We start from the raw sequence: 13,732 nt of genomic DNA, 5'->3' as shown, positions 1-13,732 counted from the left end.
GTCAAAGGTGGCAACGGAAGATGCAATGAAGACAAGACCTGGCTCGTGATCCGGTGGGTACCTCGACTCCGATCTAGAACGCCTACAATGCCAAACACATGAACAAGGCACACTTGTGGAGAAGAGAGATCACATAGGTAGAATGAGACAGGACATCTGAGAATGAGTGAGAGAGAGAGAGAGAGAGAGAGAGAGAGAGAGAGAGAGAGAGAGAGAGAGATCTGGGAAAGGCTCTCCATGCTGATAACAATCTGCTCATACAAGTGATCAAGGGTGGTTCGGCATAGAACTGACATGCCAATGGATAGACCCAAGGACACACACAACTGCGACTGTTACTGACACTGCCAACTGCTCTTGCACACGAGACCACTGTCAAGGTCTCCACATGGGCTAGACTCTCCAACATGGATCCTCCTTCTGACAAAGGAAGGACCAACAGTGAAGCCCGTCGAATGGGCTACCGTAAGGAGGAATGGGGAAGGGGAGAAATGCTGCCTATCAACAAACAGAGGATCACCAAGTGCTCTCTGGCTCTGCTCCCATAGCGATGCATAACATGCCTTGGCTGGTCTCCCAAAACGCTGGGAATGGTGGCCAAGAAAACGCTGGGGAATGGTCCCCACTGGCTGTGGGCAGCAGGCAAAATGCCAGGGAAAGGAGGTGAAAAACGCCAGGGATGAACTGCTGTGCATGAAAAACGCTGGCTTATCTGTAGAGAAAACGCCAGGATGCCAGCATGAGAAAAATGCCAGGCTGCCCCTTGGGGTGCCTAGGAGAGGGCGCCCCTCACTGGGGCTAATCTGCACTGCTAGGAAGTGATCCCCCCCTGGCTGCCTATATAGGGCTGACCTCCGCCTCTGCTTGACCCACTCCTCCAGCCCCACGACCATGGAAAATAGGGAATAGGTGTGAAGAGGGTACTAGATGCACATAGGCTCAGGGGGGAAAATGGAAAATATACGAGGGCTGGGGAATGCTATTCCCAGCCTGCAGGACAACTGGAGACCATGGAACCAAGCCAAAACCCGAGCTAAACATGGCTAGACATGACCCGAAATGAGAGAACAACCTCACACTGGCCGGGCACAGCCACAAAACAGTCCCCCACTCCCTAATCTGCTCCTGGGAGATACCGAAGCTACCACCGGACAGGAATATGAACTCTAACAATAGGATCCACAGAGGGGTTGCTGCATGTATGTGAGAGATTGATGTGGCTATTCCAACGGACATGCAGGCTCTCATTGGGGGATAGACTGTTTTACCCTCACAATAGGGCTGGTGGGTGCTCTTTGACCGTGACTTTGGACGCCCCATTTTTGTGCAGCATGGGAGGTAGATGTTTGGGATTGCAATAACTAGCCATCATGGCTATCACATCAGATTGGCTTCTCTTGATCAACGCCTAGATACTCGGTGGCAGCTTGTTCGAGTGGTTGGCTCTTTGGCGGCGGGGCTCGTGTTGACATTGTTTTCATCGTAGAGCAGGCACCCCTTTGGAGGTTGTGGATTTTGTAGGGCCACTGGTTGAGTTGGACTAGGATCCTGGTGAGAGTTAGTGGCCTTTCTTAGAGGCTGATGGTCCCCCTCTTTCCTTCTTTGAGAATACTGTATCTCTTGGGAGGGGGATTATCTTGAGGACATGATGCAAAGTTCACCATCCATGTCAGCCAGAGGTTTGGGGCGGGGCTCGTGTTGACATTGTTTTCATCATAGAGCAGGCACCCCTTTGGAGGTTGTGGATTTCGTAGGGCCACTGGTTGAGTTGGACTAGGATCCTGGTGAGTGTTAGTGGCCTTTTTTAGAGGCTGATGGTCCCCCTCTTTCCTTCTTTGAGAATACTGTATCTCTTGGGAAGAGGATTATCTTGAGGACATGATGCAAAGTTCACCATCCATGTGAGCCAGAGGTATGGTGAGATCAACCCATCTCTTTAGCCATTGAGCGACAGTTTTGGTCATGCATTTGGAGCATCAGAATGAGCCGCCAGATATGCTATTTCATGTGGATGATTGCGCACATAGGATTACCTGTTGGGGGTGTTTTTTGGCATTTTTATATGGCTGTCAGTCACACTTCTTTATTTCATGGTTGTACTTTATATATCTAGCGATCGATTATGATGACTTTTTTGAGTAGCCTTGTGGGTCATTCGGGCCTTCTGATTATTCTGTCTTCTTTCTCACAGAAAAACACTTGCCCTGGAGAGCATTTTTAGCATGTAGGCAGACGAAGTTTGTTGCATTCATAAACTTAGATGTGCTGAAACTGTCTACAGTTTATCCAGACGCATAGACATTTGCTAATGCTAAAAACAGATGTGCAGTTTCTGCTTTTAATATTGAAATGCAATTAGTTTACTTGCAGGATTTGGTGAATTTGAACTTTTTGCAAGAGAAGAAAGAAGCCGATTTCCGTTTCGGTTTGGTGCGAATAAGGGAGAATGCTGAGTCAATTGCGTTTTATGGTGGTGAGGGAAATGAAATTCAACTTCTTCTGGACCGCTTCAAGCGTTCTTTTGAGAACTATAGTGTAATCTATCCACCAACAGCCTTCTTTAAATTATTTTAATCTTATGTAATTCTGGCATCTGTTGTTCATTATGTGTACCTTAAGTGGGTACTTAGAAATACATCATTTAATTCTCAAGCATTTGTCTCTCACACTTCTTTGTAAATCACATGGATTGCAGAAATTGCTTGTGGCTTCAAGGAACTTGGAGTTCTTTCAAAGCGGGTATCGCTATGTTATACAAGTATTACCTGCTGCTGTGGTAGCTCCCATGTATTTTTCTGGAATGATAGAGTTTGGAGTCATCAACCAATCGTATTCAGCTTTCAATCATATTTTGTCAGACTTCTCATTAATTGTGTATCAATTCCAGGCATTAAGTGCTTTTTCTGCAGTCATTGATCGATTAGGTGAGTGTTTTAAGGCTTATGGTGTCAGATTTTTTCGTTGAACTTTAATTAGTAATACCTTCCAAAAGTAAATCTGGCGGGTTCAATTTCTCATTCCCAAGCCCTTCTTACAGCAGGCTTAGTTTTTTGATTCTTTTTGCCCTACCTACCCAATGAATTTTTTACAGAAGGCCACTAGGCCTGCTGTTTGTACAGGGTTCTTTAGTTTTCATTAGACTATTTTGATCAAATTTGTGGAACCACAGTAGCCGGTGAATAGAGTGGGGATTAGGGCAAGTGGCTTTATACTTGTCATGTCAGCTGCTTTTTTCCCATAGGTTGCAGGACTTTATCATTTTTCAACACTGATTGAAGCTAGTAACTACCTGGTAGCAGTTTCACACCTTTCCCCCTCAATGGTTTGTTAAATCTCTTTGGCACTTTCAATGCTTTTGTTTATTGAGGTCTTGTGTTGGGGCTCTTCACTCTTTTTTTCTAGCAACAGTCCATTAATGCTGAAGATGTAGTTGCATTCAGCGCGTTGTGCATCTACAATTATAGTTTTAGTTTAAAAGCTTTGAACTTGCTATGTTTCGAAAGACTTTTTCTTTTGAAGAGGAATGCCATATAGTGGGAAATATCTAGTTTTCATCTTTCATCTTCCCAAGGAGGAAGGCACATGCATGTTCAAACCTAAATCGCTCTCCAAAGTTGTAATTTATTAATTTTTCCAGTCTTAACATGATCTAAGGACTGTTGGTAAGCGTTATGCCTCCTATTCCTTTAAAGATAATTGATCGGTAAACAAAGGAAAGATGTAGTTTAATATCTATTGAAGTAGAGCTGCTATTGAGCATGAAGAGTACTGTGCTATTATTCCTATGCAATCTCTTGGAGTTCTAATATTCATGCTGCTCAACATGTTTATTGAAGCTGTGTGCAGTCTAGATGAAAATATATTAACCACCCTTCAAGAAGAAGAATTGACTCCTACATTTCCTCTTATGGGCCACTTCCAGATGTGCAGTTTGAATGCTTTGACAATTTGGAATTTTGGTGCATCTGGAGTGTCTTATGAAATCCTGGTTCACACTTAATTAAAGGTGGTGTGCCTTACAGAACTTGCACGTTGGTCGCCCAAAAAGAATTGTTGAATCACCTTACGATTATAAGTTTCAGTTTTGTTGATGATGCTCTACAAACTGTGATCCAGTCAATTGAAGTACCTCTTGGGCACTTGCTCTATGATGGTTTTGCATTAAAATCAACGTGGTTTTGTTTCAAGAAGGCACTTTTCTGAGCATGTTGTTTACGTGAGTTTGACAACAGAATGTGCAAAATATATTGAGTTTGTTTTGACTTGCAAGCTGAGGAAGCAGGGGGGAGGGGGTGGGGAGAGGGACAAAGATGGGGAGCTGGATAGCAGGTGAGGGGAAGCATCAAACAATGTGGAGGTGGAGAGTAGGGGATGCAGGAAAACTGGGTAGGCCTGAGCAGATTTCTTATTAAGCTCAAGCCCTTTTCTAGTCGATCAGTTTGAAGCGAAAGACGTAAGTCTCAGGGGATTCATTTCCATGACTTGTTTTATTTGTAAACTTTATTGATTGTGCTTTCAAGCTGCCTTAAAGCTGTGTTTGGCTGATGATTGACATTCAACCTTGGAGTCCACTTGTATAATTTTCATGTTATGTTTGGTATAGGAGAGTTTAATGACACATTGGAGCGTCAAAATTCGGCAATTGAAAATGGGAATGCAGTCCAAAATCCATTGATATGTCTTGTGGATAAAGTAGCTTCGTTCTCTTTACTTGGGAATGCTTTTCCTTCTGATGCAACGCTATTGCGAATAGAGAATCTTAGTTTGCAAACCCCTCAATACACTATGACTTTGATAGAAGACCTCACACTGACAGTTTGTGAAGGACAGAACTTGCTGGTAAGTTTGCATGATGGGTTAAATATAATAATCAACCGGTAGGTCAATTTAATCCTGTTATGTTGATTAGGTCATGGGTGCAAGTGGAAGTGGGAAAACCTCCCTGCTTCGGGCTATTGCTGGACTATGGAGGTCTGGAAAAGGGAGCATAACTCGCTTTATTCTTCCTCCAGTTGACGAGAGTAATGGGGCTGCTTTTCAAGCTTCTGAAAGCGGTGTTGATAATAATGATGGAAACACTGCCACAAGGGAGACAGCTGAAGCGGCCAGTGGACTTTCAGATGGAAGAGGAAGCATTTTATTTCTTCCTCAACGGCCATACATGGTTTTAGGGACGTTACGCCAACAGCTTCTATATCCCACATGGAGTGATGCCAGTCAAAATGATGAAGTGTCTGCTGAGAAAGGTATGTTAATTACATTTTGCAAATCTTAATCAGGTTTGGTATGCTGGGTTTCCACCCACTTTATGTTCATTCTATCATCCATGGGAGGTGGTCTTTAATTGTCTCTTGAAGTCATGCTAGAATTGAGGCAAAGTTTCTAATATAGCTGTTCTGCAAGTTGTTTTCTGTGTCTTTGTGCATACTTGGCGTACTGAATTGTTGAGTGGGAACCAGCCAAAGCATTCGGACACGTAATATGCATTCGTCCACCATTTTTCATGGAGTGTGATGCAGAAAATATTTGGCCTTGAAAATTTTGTTATTGCATGGCCATCCTTGGTTATGCTACTTGCCCCTGAAGTGCGATGACACTGCAGTAAGTTGGTGACAAAGGCCACAGGAGGATGAAATGTTGTTAAGCATTTCTAACCCTAAAAAGTTTATGGAAATTTTGCCTTCGTCTTTCGGCTTATGTTGAATGCATTCATTTTGTAGATTTAAAATACTCACCTTGAGGGTGCGTGAAGCATTTTGTTGTTGTCTGCCTGCGTCTGTCTGAAGCATTGGCTTGTAAACCACTATCATTATGTAACGCTTGCAACACAGCTCGAGTAATCTTTTGCTTGCATTTGTGATTTGCAACTTGAGCCAGCTGAAAGCAAACACCTTCAGATGACCAGCAGTGTGTTTACTTATTTTAATTTTTGTCTTCCCTGCAGACCTTTGGACTTTATCTGAGAGATCTGGCAAGGATAACCTTGTGGTTCAGACAACACCTTCAGATGACCAGCTCAGAAATACCCTTTTGAAAGTAAATCTGGGGAACTTGTTGGAACGCTGTGAAGGCCTTGATTCACAGGTTGAATGGGCTAGTGTTCTCTCTCTTGGAGAACAGCAGCGGCTTGCATTTGCACGGCTGTTGTTAGCTCGACCATTGCTAGCACTTCTCGATGAATCTACAAGTGCCCTGGATGAAGAGAACGAGGTACGCTGCCTACTTTCACGGTTTTATCTTTTATAGAGCAACAAACTTGTCAATCAAAAAGGTCACACTTTTGTAACTTTTGCAGTTGTTGCATAGTATGGTGTCTAAAGAATCTGAATACAATCCTCTCTCTCTCTCTCTCTCTCTCTCTCTCTCTCTCTCTCTCTCTCTCTCTCTCTCTCAATGTAACAGATTGGTCTCATAGGTCATTTTGGCCTTTTGAGGACGTTAATATAATATTTCATTTCATTTCATTTCATCTCTCTCTCTCTCTCTCTCTCTCTCTCTCTCTCTCTCTCTCTCTCTCTCTCTCTCTCTCTCTCTCTCTCTCTCTCTCTCTCTCTCTCTCTCTCTCTCTCTCTCTCTCTCTCTCTCTCTCTCGGCAGCACAGGAAAGCACGATACATACACTCGAGGATCGCGTGAAGGCCCAAGATGAGGAAATCGCACTACTCAAGAAAGAGCTTGCAGAGGTGTGATCGCAGAATGTCCTCAAAGAGGGAGAGCTTCAACCCTTAGTAATTGAAGAGCTTAACACGATTAAAGAACAAGTGCGGACCATCAAAGAAGGTGGGGAGCAACAACAAGAAATGACGACCTTGTGGGTAGATGTCATCACAAAGACCCAACAAAAAGCAGAAAAGGCCGAAAAATGGATCGAGATTGTCAAGAAAGGGAAAGGCAAGGAAATAATCCCCACCCCCACACCAACCATGATCAACTTGACACTAGAAGAGAAGCAAAGGAGACGTGTGCGGGCCTTACACGTAAGGATATGTGGCCTCAAAGACCAAGATAATGTGGATGAGGAGGTGAAAGAACTCATGACTCTGGTAGGGTCAACGAGCAGACGCATACAAGGGCCTGGAGAGTGGGCACCAAGAAAAGCGGGAGCAACGGAGAAACCTCGAAGGAAAGGGCACTCATTCTCCGCTTCCCCTCCATGGAAGCGAAGGACTTCCTGAAGAAGAGACCGACTCTAAAGAAGACTGGCATCTTTCTTGGAGATGACCTTACCCTCTCGTAGATTGCTCATATGCAAGAAGTAATGCCGGAAATTAGAGCAGCAAGGGAATAGGGGAAGATTGCTTTTTACATGGATGGAAAGGTGGTGATATTGGAGCGACGTCCCGCATGACGGTGCGAGACCTATGGGACCACACTAAAGATGGCAACCTGGAATTGTAACGGGTCACTTCGTCTTGATGTAGGGGCCTTTGAGGATAGCTTCACAGGGAGAGACATCATCTTCTACTCTGAGACGCATCAAGCCCCTGGGCAATCCATGCCACAAGCGAGCAGTTATAGATGGGAGACAGCCTGTAGACAAGAGACCAGATTGGAGCATCGAGGACGAGGCTCAGGGGGAGTGGTAGTTCTATTCAGGGAGGAGTTGCAGCCATTGATATATATAGCGCGCAAGGATGAGCATGCTAGGTACATGTGGGTGAGGCTCAGGGCAGAGACCGGCAGACACCTCTACATTGCTATCTGTTACTTTCGTCCTAGTACGTAAGTATATGCATCACGACATATGGGAGTTTTCTAAGGATGCTTATCATACTAGGGGATTTCAATGCTAGGACTGCCCACCACTAGACAATATTTTATGATACTTCCGAGGAAATGCTTAAGGAGCTGGACGTTACAAAGATGGGTCTATCCAGATTATCACAAGATGTGGAATACACTGCATATGGCAGATACTTGATAGATATGGGAACCACACATAGATTGGCCATTTTGAATGGCCTACAAAGATTTTCTACAGCTGGAGGTTTTACTTGCTTTCCACACCGACATGGTGCCAGCACAGTGGATTATGTTTTGGCCCAGCCAGGTCTCATTCCATTCTTTCAAGATTTCATGGTGGGCACTAGGCTAGTTGGAGTAGTAGTTGATCATGCTATCTTGTCCTTCACCTTGACGTTTCAGTTCAGCATAGCTCCATTAGGAGAGGTCCCTACACACATGCGGTATACCTTCATGAGGGAGACGGACCCTGTGTATATGGATGAGATATATAGGAAGCTATGCACCCAGGAGCCAGGACGGCCACTAGATGAACTCACTCAGATACTGACAGAGACGCTCCATGATGCAGCATCAGAAGCATACCCCCACAGCCAACCTACACGGAGACGATATGGAAAAATGCCCCAGAACAGTTGGTATGATGAGGAGTGTAGAGAGATGAGGATCAAGTTACAAAAGGGAAGTGCTCATGGGTATTACCATACATAGACAGTCACGGATGATCTTTCGCCGCCTATTGCGACGAAAGAAAAGGGCTTATTTATCCCAGCTAGAGCAGGATCTGTATCAATTATTTATTATTCATGACTTAGGCGAAGCATGGAGGCTATTCCATGAACATTCACCACCACCTGTGGTCACCTCCACTGAGACATGGGGGGAATATGCCACATCTGTCTACACAGCATCAAGACAACCACCTCTACCGGACCCACTAGAGACATGTCCGGAGACATGTTCTTTCTTTACTGCTGAGAGGGTAAGGAAAGCTATTGACAGGATGAAGACAAGGAGAGCACATGATCATGATGGTCTGGTAGCATAGCACTTCATCCATGCCAGAGATATGCTTGCCGAGCTCCTGGCTATGATATTTAATCGAGCCATGTATGAAGGCTTCCCTGAGACTTGGAGTATGTCCACGATTGTGCCTATTTTCAAGTCATGAGATCCCATGATTCCCAGGAATTATCGCACCATCATGGTTGGCCACACATTAGCTAGGCTGTATTCATCCATTCTTGAACAGGAGCTGAGTAGATGGGCAGAGCAAGAGGGCATAAGAGCACTAGGGCAAGCAGGTTTCAAGCAGGTTTCAGTTGAGTTTTCTCCACTCTTGACCAGATTCTGACACTTGGAGCTATTATTGGAGAGGGTAGACACCATGGCAAGAGGATCTATTGTAGCTTTGCAGATTTCCGCAAAGCTTTTGACAGAGTGCCGAGAGCCAGACTTATATGCAGATTACAGGACATGGGTGTGCCTACAGAGCTGATTTGGGGGATTCTGGCTCTATACAGGACAGTGATGAGGCAGGTACACACCATTGAGGGAATGTCTGACATGGTCCTCTCCGCTATTGGAGTAAAGCAGGGATGCCCCCTATGCCCGACTCTTTTTGGGATGTATGTGGTCGAGTTTTTGGACTATGTAGAGCGTCAGGGGGATAGGGAGGGGGCTCAGCTAGCAGGGACATGGATTCCACTATTACTATATGCTGATGATATTGTGCTGATTTTTGACTCTCTAGAGGGGATGCAGCGTCATTTGGATGCTCTGCATACATTTACTCGTGACAATGGATTGTCTGTCAATCTGGGGAAAACCAAGGTTTTGGTGTTCAACACCACACCCCAGTGGGTCAGGAGGTCGGCACCCACATTTATGTATGGCCAGGAGACTGTGGAGTACACAGATGCATATACTTATCTTGGGGTAGTCTTCGGCGAACCGGTGTTGTCACTAAGGAGAGCATCAGAGACTAGACTGACGAGAGGATATACAGCTTTGGGAGGACTGGAGAGGATGTGTTCGCAGGTTCAGTTTCAGGAACCACGAACAAAGCTTTGGCTTTTTGACACTCTAGTGACTCCAGCTATGCTCTATGGAGTTCAGGTATGGGGACCCTCAGTAGACCACCATGGGAGATCTCGCAACAGAGATGGATGGAGACGTATGGAGAGGCCTCTGGTCTCAATGATCGCTCCGATGATCCGGGCTAAGGCCTCAGTACCACATGAGATTATCCGAGGCGAGCTAGCCCCCCCCCCCCGTGGTGGAGGCATTGACGAGATCAATTTCCTTTATGGACGGTCTATGGGATCTCCCCAGGGACAGATACGCTCGGCTTGCCTTGGAGTCATCTCGACAACTAGCTCTACAAGGCGATACAGCATGTTGGTATGGACAGATGACATCATGGTTTCAGTCTCATGGTCTCAACATGGATAGATTACCTCCGCTTTAATACTCCTTGGATGCACCCTCCCTGTCTCTCATACGGACAAAGATCACCAGACTCATACGTCAGGATGTGATTCAGCTGAATACGAGGAGCACATGGATACAACCGACACAGGAGTTAGGCACGAAGATGGCCTTCTAGAGAGAGCATCTTCTCCAACTCACGGAGGACGGCTTTGTGACTAGGCCTGCATACATGGACACACACTTATCTCATGGGATAAGATGCGCTATTGGACAGATACGCACATCCTCACATCAGCTCCAAATCGAGACGGCCGATTTCGAGGGGTGCCGGCAGGAGCTAGGATATGTCACCTATGTAACTTAGAGCCAGAGACAGAGTTGCACTACACATGTCACTGCCCGGCATACTATGAGATACGCGGCCGCTTCCACTGCCTGTTCAGAGAAGGGTTCGGACCTTTTTCTAGAGTCAGGAGATACAAGGATCAAAAGTGTCTCGGATTGTTCCTGCTAGAGCTGCGCAGACTTAGGGAGAGCTTGCTGAGGACATCGGAGGAAAGACAGTCTCAGAGACGAATCACAGATTTCTTTACACCAGCCAGAGGAGAGGCAACGGAGTAGTCATTACAACAGATCTCGGAGCCTACTCATACTAGAGGTACACTGCTTGATCGAGCCACGGAGCTTGGCAAATCCAGACGTCCAAGACCTCGGGGGGTCTCCCACCACCGACGAAGGCTGCAACAAAAGATATAGATCACTCTAGCTTGACATGCAAGATGCCAAACCATAGTACTGATCATGGAGGAGGTTGATGAGATCCGACAACGATCGATGAGAGATTTCATCTGAACCCATACCCCCCCCCCCCCCCCCCCCTTTCCTTTCTCCTTAGTGTTTTAGTGTTAGTTCTTTGTAACTTTGTAATTTCCGTACTCAGACATGGTATCAAATTCACCAATTGTAACTTTTTGGTCTCATAGGTCATTTTGGCCTTTTGAAGACGTTAATATAACATTTCTTTCATCTCTCTCTCTCTCTCTCTCTCTCTCTCTCTCTCTCTCTGGCCCAGCCAGGTCTCATTCCATTCTTTCAGGATTTCATGGTGGGCACTAGGCCAGTTGGAGTAGCAGTTGATCATGCTATCTTGTCTTTCACTCTTATGTTTCAGTTCAGCACAGCTCCATTAGGAGAGGTCCCCACGCACACTCGGTATACCTTCATGAGGGAGACGGATTCTGTGTATATGGATGAGATATACAGGCAGCTATGCACTCAGGAGCCGAGATGGCCACTAGATGAACTCACTCAGATATTGACAGAGACGTTCCATGATGCAGCATCAGAGGCATACCCCCACAGCCAGCCTACACAGAGACGATCTGGGAGCATGCCCCATAATAGTTCGTATGATGAGGAGTGTACAGAGACAAGGATCAAATTACAGAGAAGTGCTCATGGGTATTACCACACATAGATAGTCACGGATTATCTTTCGCCGCCTTGTGCGACGAAAGAAAAGGGCTTATCTATCTCAACTAGAGCGGGATCTGTATCAACTATTTATGAGTCAAGACTTACGAAAATCATGGAGGCTATTCCACGAGCATTCACCCCCACTAGGGGTCACCTCCACAGAGACATGGGGGAAATATGCCACATCTCTCTACACAGCATCAAGGCAACCACCTTTGCCGGACCCACTAGAGACATGCCTAGAGACATGTACTTTCTTTACTGCCGAGAGGGTAAGGAAAGCCATTGACAAGATGAAGACAAGGAGAGCACATAATCATGATGGTCTGGTAGCAGAGCACTTCATCCATGCCAGAGATATGCTTACAGAGATATTCTTGCTATGATGTTTGATCGAGCCATGTATAAAGGCTTTCCTGAGACTTGGAGTATATCTACGATTGTGTCTATTTTCAAGCTAGGAGATCCCACGATTCTTGGGAATTTTCGCACCATCATGGTTAGTCACACATAAGCTAGGCTGTATGCATCCGTTCTTGAGCAGGAGCTGAGTAGATGGGTAGAGTGAGAGGACATACGAGCACTAGGGCAAGCAGGGTTCAGGAGAGGTTTCTCCACTCTTGACCAGATTCTGACACTCAGAGCTATTATTGAGGAGGGTAGACACCATGGCAAGAGGATCTATTGTAGCTTTGTGGATTTCTGGAAAGCTTTTGACACAGTGCCGAGAGACAGACTTATACGCAGACTACAGGACATGGGTGTGCCTACAGAGCTGATATGGGGTATTCTGGCTTTATATAGGACGGTGATGAGGTGGGTACGCACTACAGAGGAAACGTCTGACATGGTCCACTCCACTATTGGAGTAAAGCAAGGATGCCCCCTATCTCTGACTCTTTTTGGGATGTACGTGGATGAGTTTTCAGACTATGTAGAGCGTCAGGGAGACAGAGGGGCTCAGCTAGGAGGGACATGGATTCCGTTGTTACTATATGTTGATGATATTGTGTTGGACTCTCCAGAGGGGATGCAACGTCATTTAGATGCTTTGCAACCTTTTGCTCGTGACAGTGGATTGTGTGTCAACCTGGGGAAAACCAAGGTTATGGTGTTCAACACCACACCACAGTGGGTTAGGAGATCAGCACCGACATTTACGTATGGCCAGGAGACTGTGGAGTACACAGATGCATATACCTATCTTGGGGTAGTTTTTGGTGGACCGGTGTTTTCACTAAGGAGAGCATCAGAGACTAGACCGACGAGAGCATATGCAGCCTTGGTAGGACTGGAGAGGATGTGTTCGCAGGTTCAGTTTCAGGAACTGCGAACAAAGCTCTGGCTTTTTGACACTCTAGTGACTTCAGTTATGCTCTACGGAGTTCAGGTATGGGGACCCTCAGTAGACCATCATGGGAGATTTGGCAACACAGATGGATGGAGATATATGGAGAGGCCTTTGTTCTCTATGATTGCTCGGATGATTCGGGCTAAGGCTTCAGTGCCACATGAGATTTTCCAAGCCGAGCTAGCCCCCCCCCCCCCCCCCCCCCCCCCCTCGTGGTTAAGGCATTGACTAGATCAGTATCCTTTATACAGAGTTTATGGGATCTCCGCAGGGACAGATATGCTCGGCTTGCCTTGGAGTCATCTCGACAACTAGCGCTACAAGGCGATACAACATGTTGGTATGGACAGATGACAGCATGGTTTAAATCACATGGTTTCAGCATGGATAGATTGCCTCCGTTTCAATACTCCCTGGATGCACCCTCCCTGTCTCTCACACAGACAGAGATCACCAGACTCACACGCAAGGATCTGATTCAGCTAGATACCAGGAGCACATGGATACAGCCGACACAGGAGTTGAGCATGAAGATGGCCTTCTGCAGAGAGCATCTTCTCCAACTCACGGAGGACGGTTTTGTGACTAGGCTTGCATACATGGATACGCACTTATCTCATGGGATACGATGCGCTATTGGGCAGATATGCACATCCTCACATCAGTTCCAGATTGAGACTGGCCGATTTCGAGGGGTACTAGCAGGGGCCAGGATATGTCACCTATGTCA

The 13,732-nt window shown here is 46.0% G+C and overlaps 1 protein-coding gene across 1 annotated transcript in view; it reads left to right on the top strand.

The window, feature by feature from the left end:
• The window catches only part of ABCD2 (ABC transporter family protein), a 72,579-nt gene that overhangs the window by 57,305 nt on the left and 1,542 nt on the right, over nucleotides 1-13,732 (top strand). Inside the window, exons 5-9 of the mRNA XM_086530083.1 lie at nucleotides 2,371-2,535; nucleotides 2,696-2,924; nucleotides 4,604-4,839; nucleotides 4,910-5,246; nucleotides 5,945-6,210. Of these exons, the coding sequence (XP_086386209.1) occupies nucleotides 2,371-2,535; nucleotides 2,696-2,924; nucleotides 4,604-4,839; nucleotides 4,910-5,246; nucleotides 5,945-6,210 (1,233 nt within the window). The remainder of the gene's footprint in view (nucleotides 1-2,370; nucleotides 2,536-2,695; nucleotides 2,925-4,603; nucleotides 4,840-4,909; nucleotides 5,247-5,944; nucleotides 6,211-13,732) is intronic.

This window comes from Adiantum capillus-veneris, chromosome 15, assembly GCF_014529385.1.
Source record: "Adiantum capillus-veneris isolate H3 chromosome 15, ASM1452938v2, whole genome shotgun sequence".
NCBI lineage: Eukaryota > Viridiplantae > Streptophyta > Polypodiopsida > Polypodiales > Pteridaceae > Adiantum > Adiantum capillus-veneris.
The sequence above is the reverse complement of the archived record's forward strand: the minus strand, read 5'-3'. Positions and strand labels throughout refer to the sequence as shown.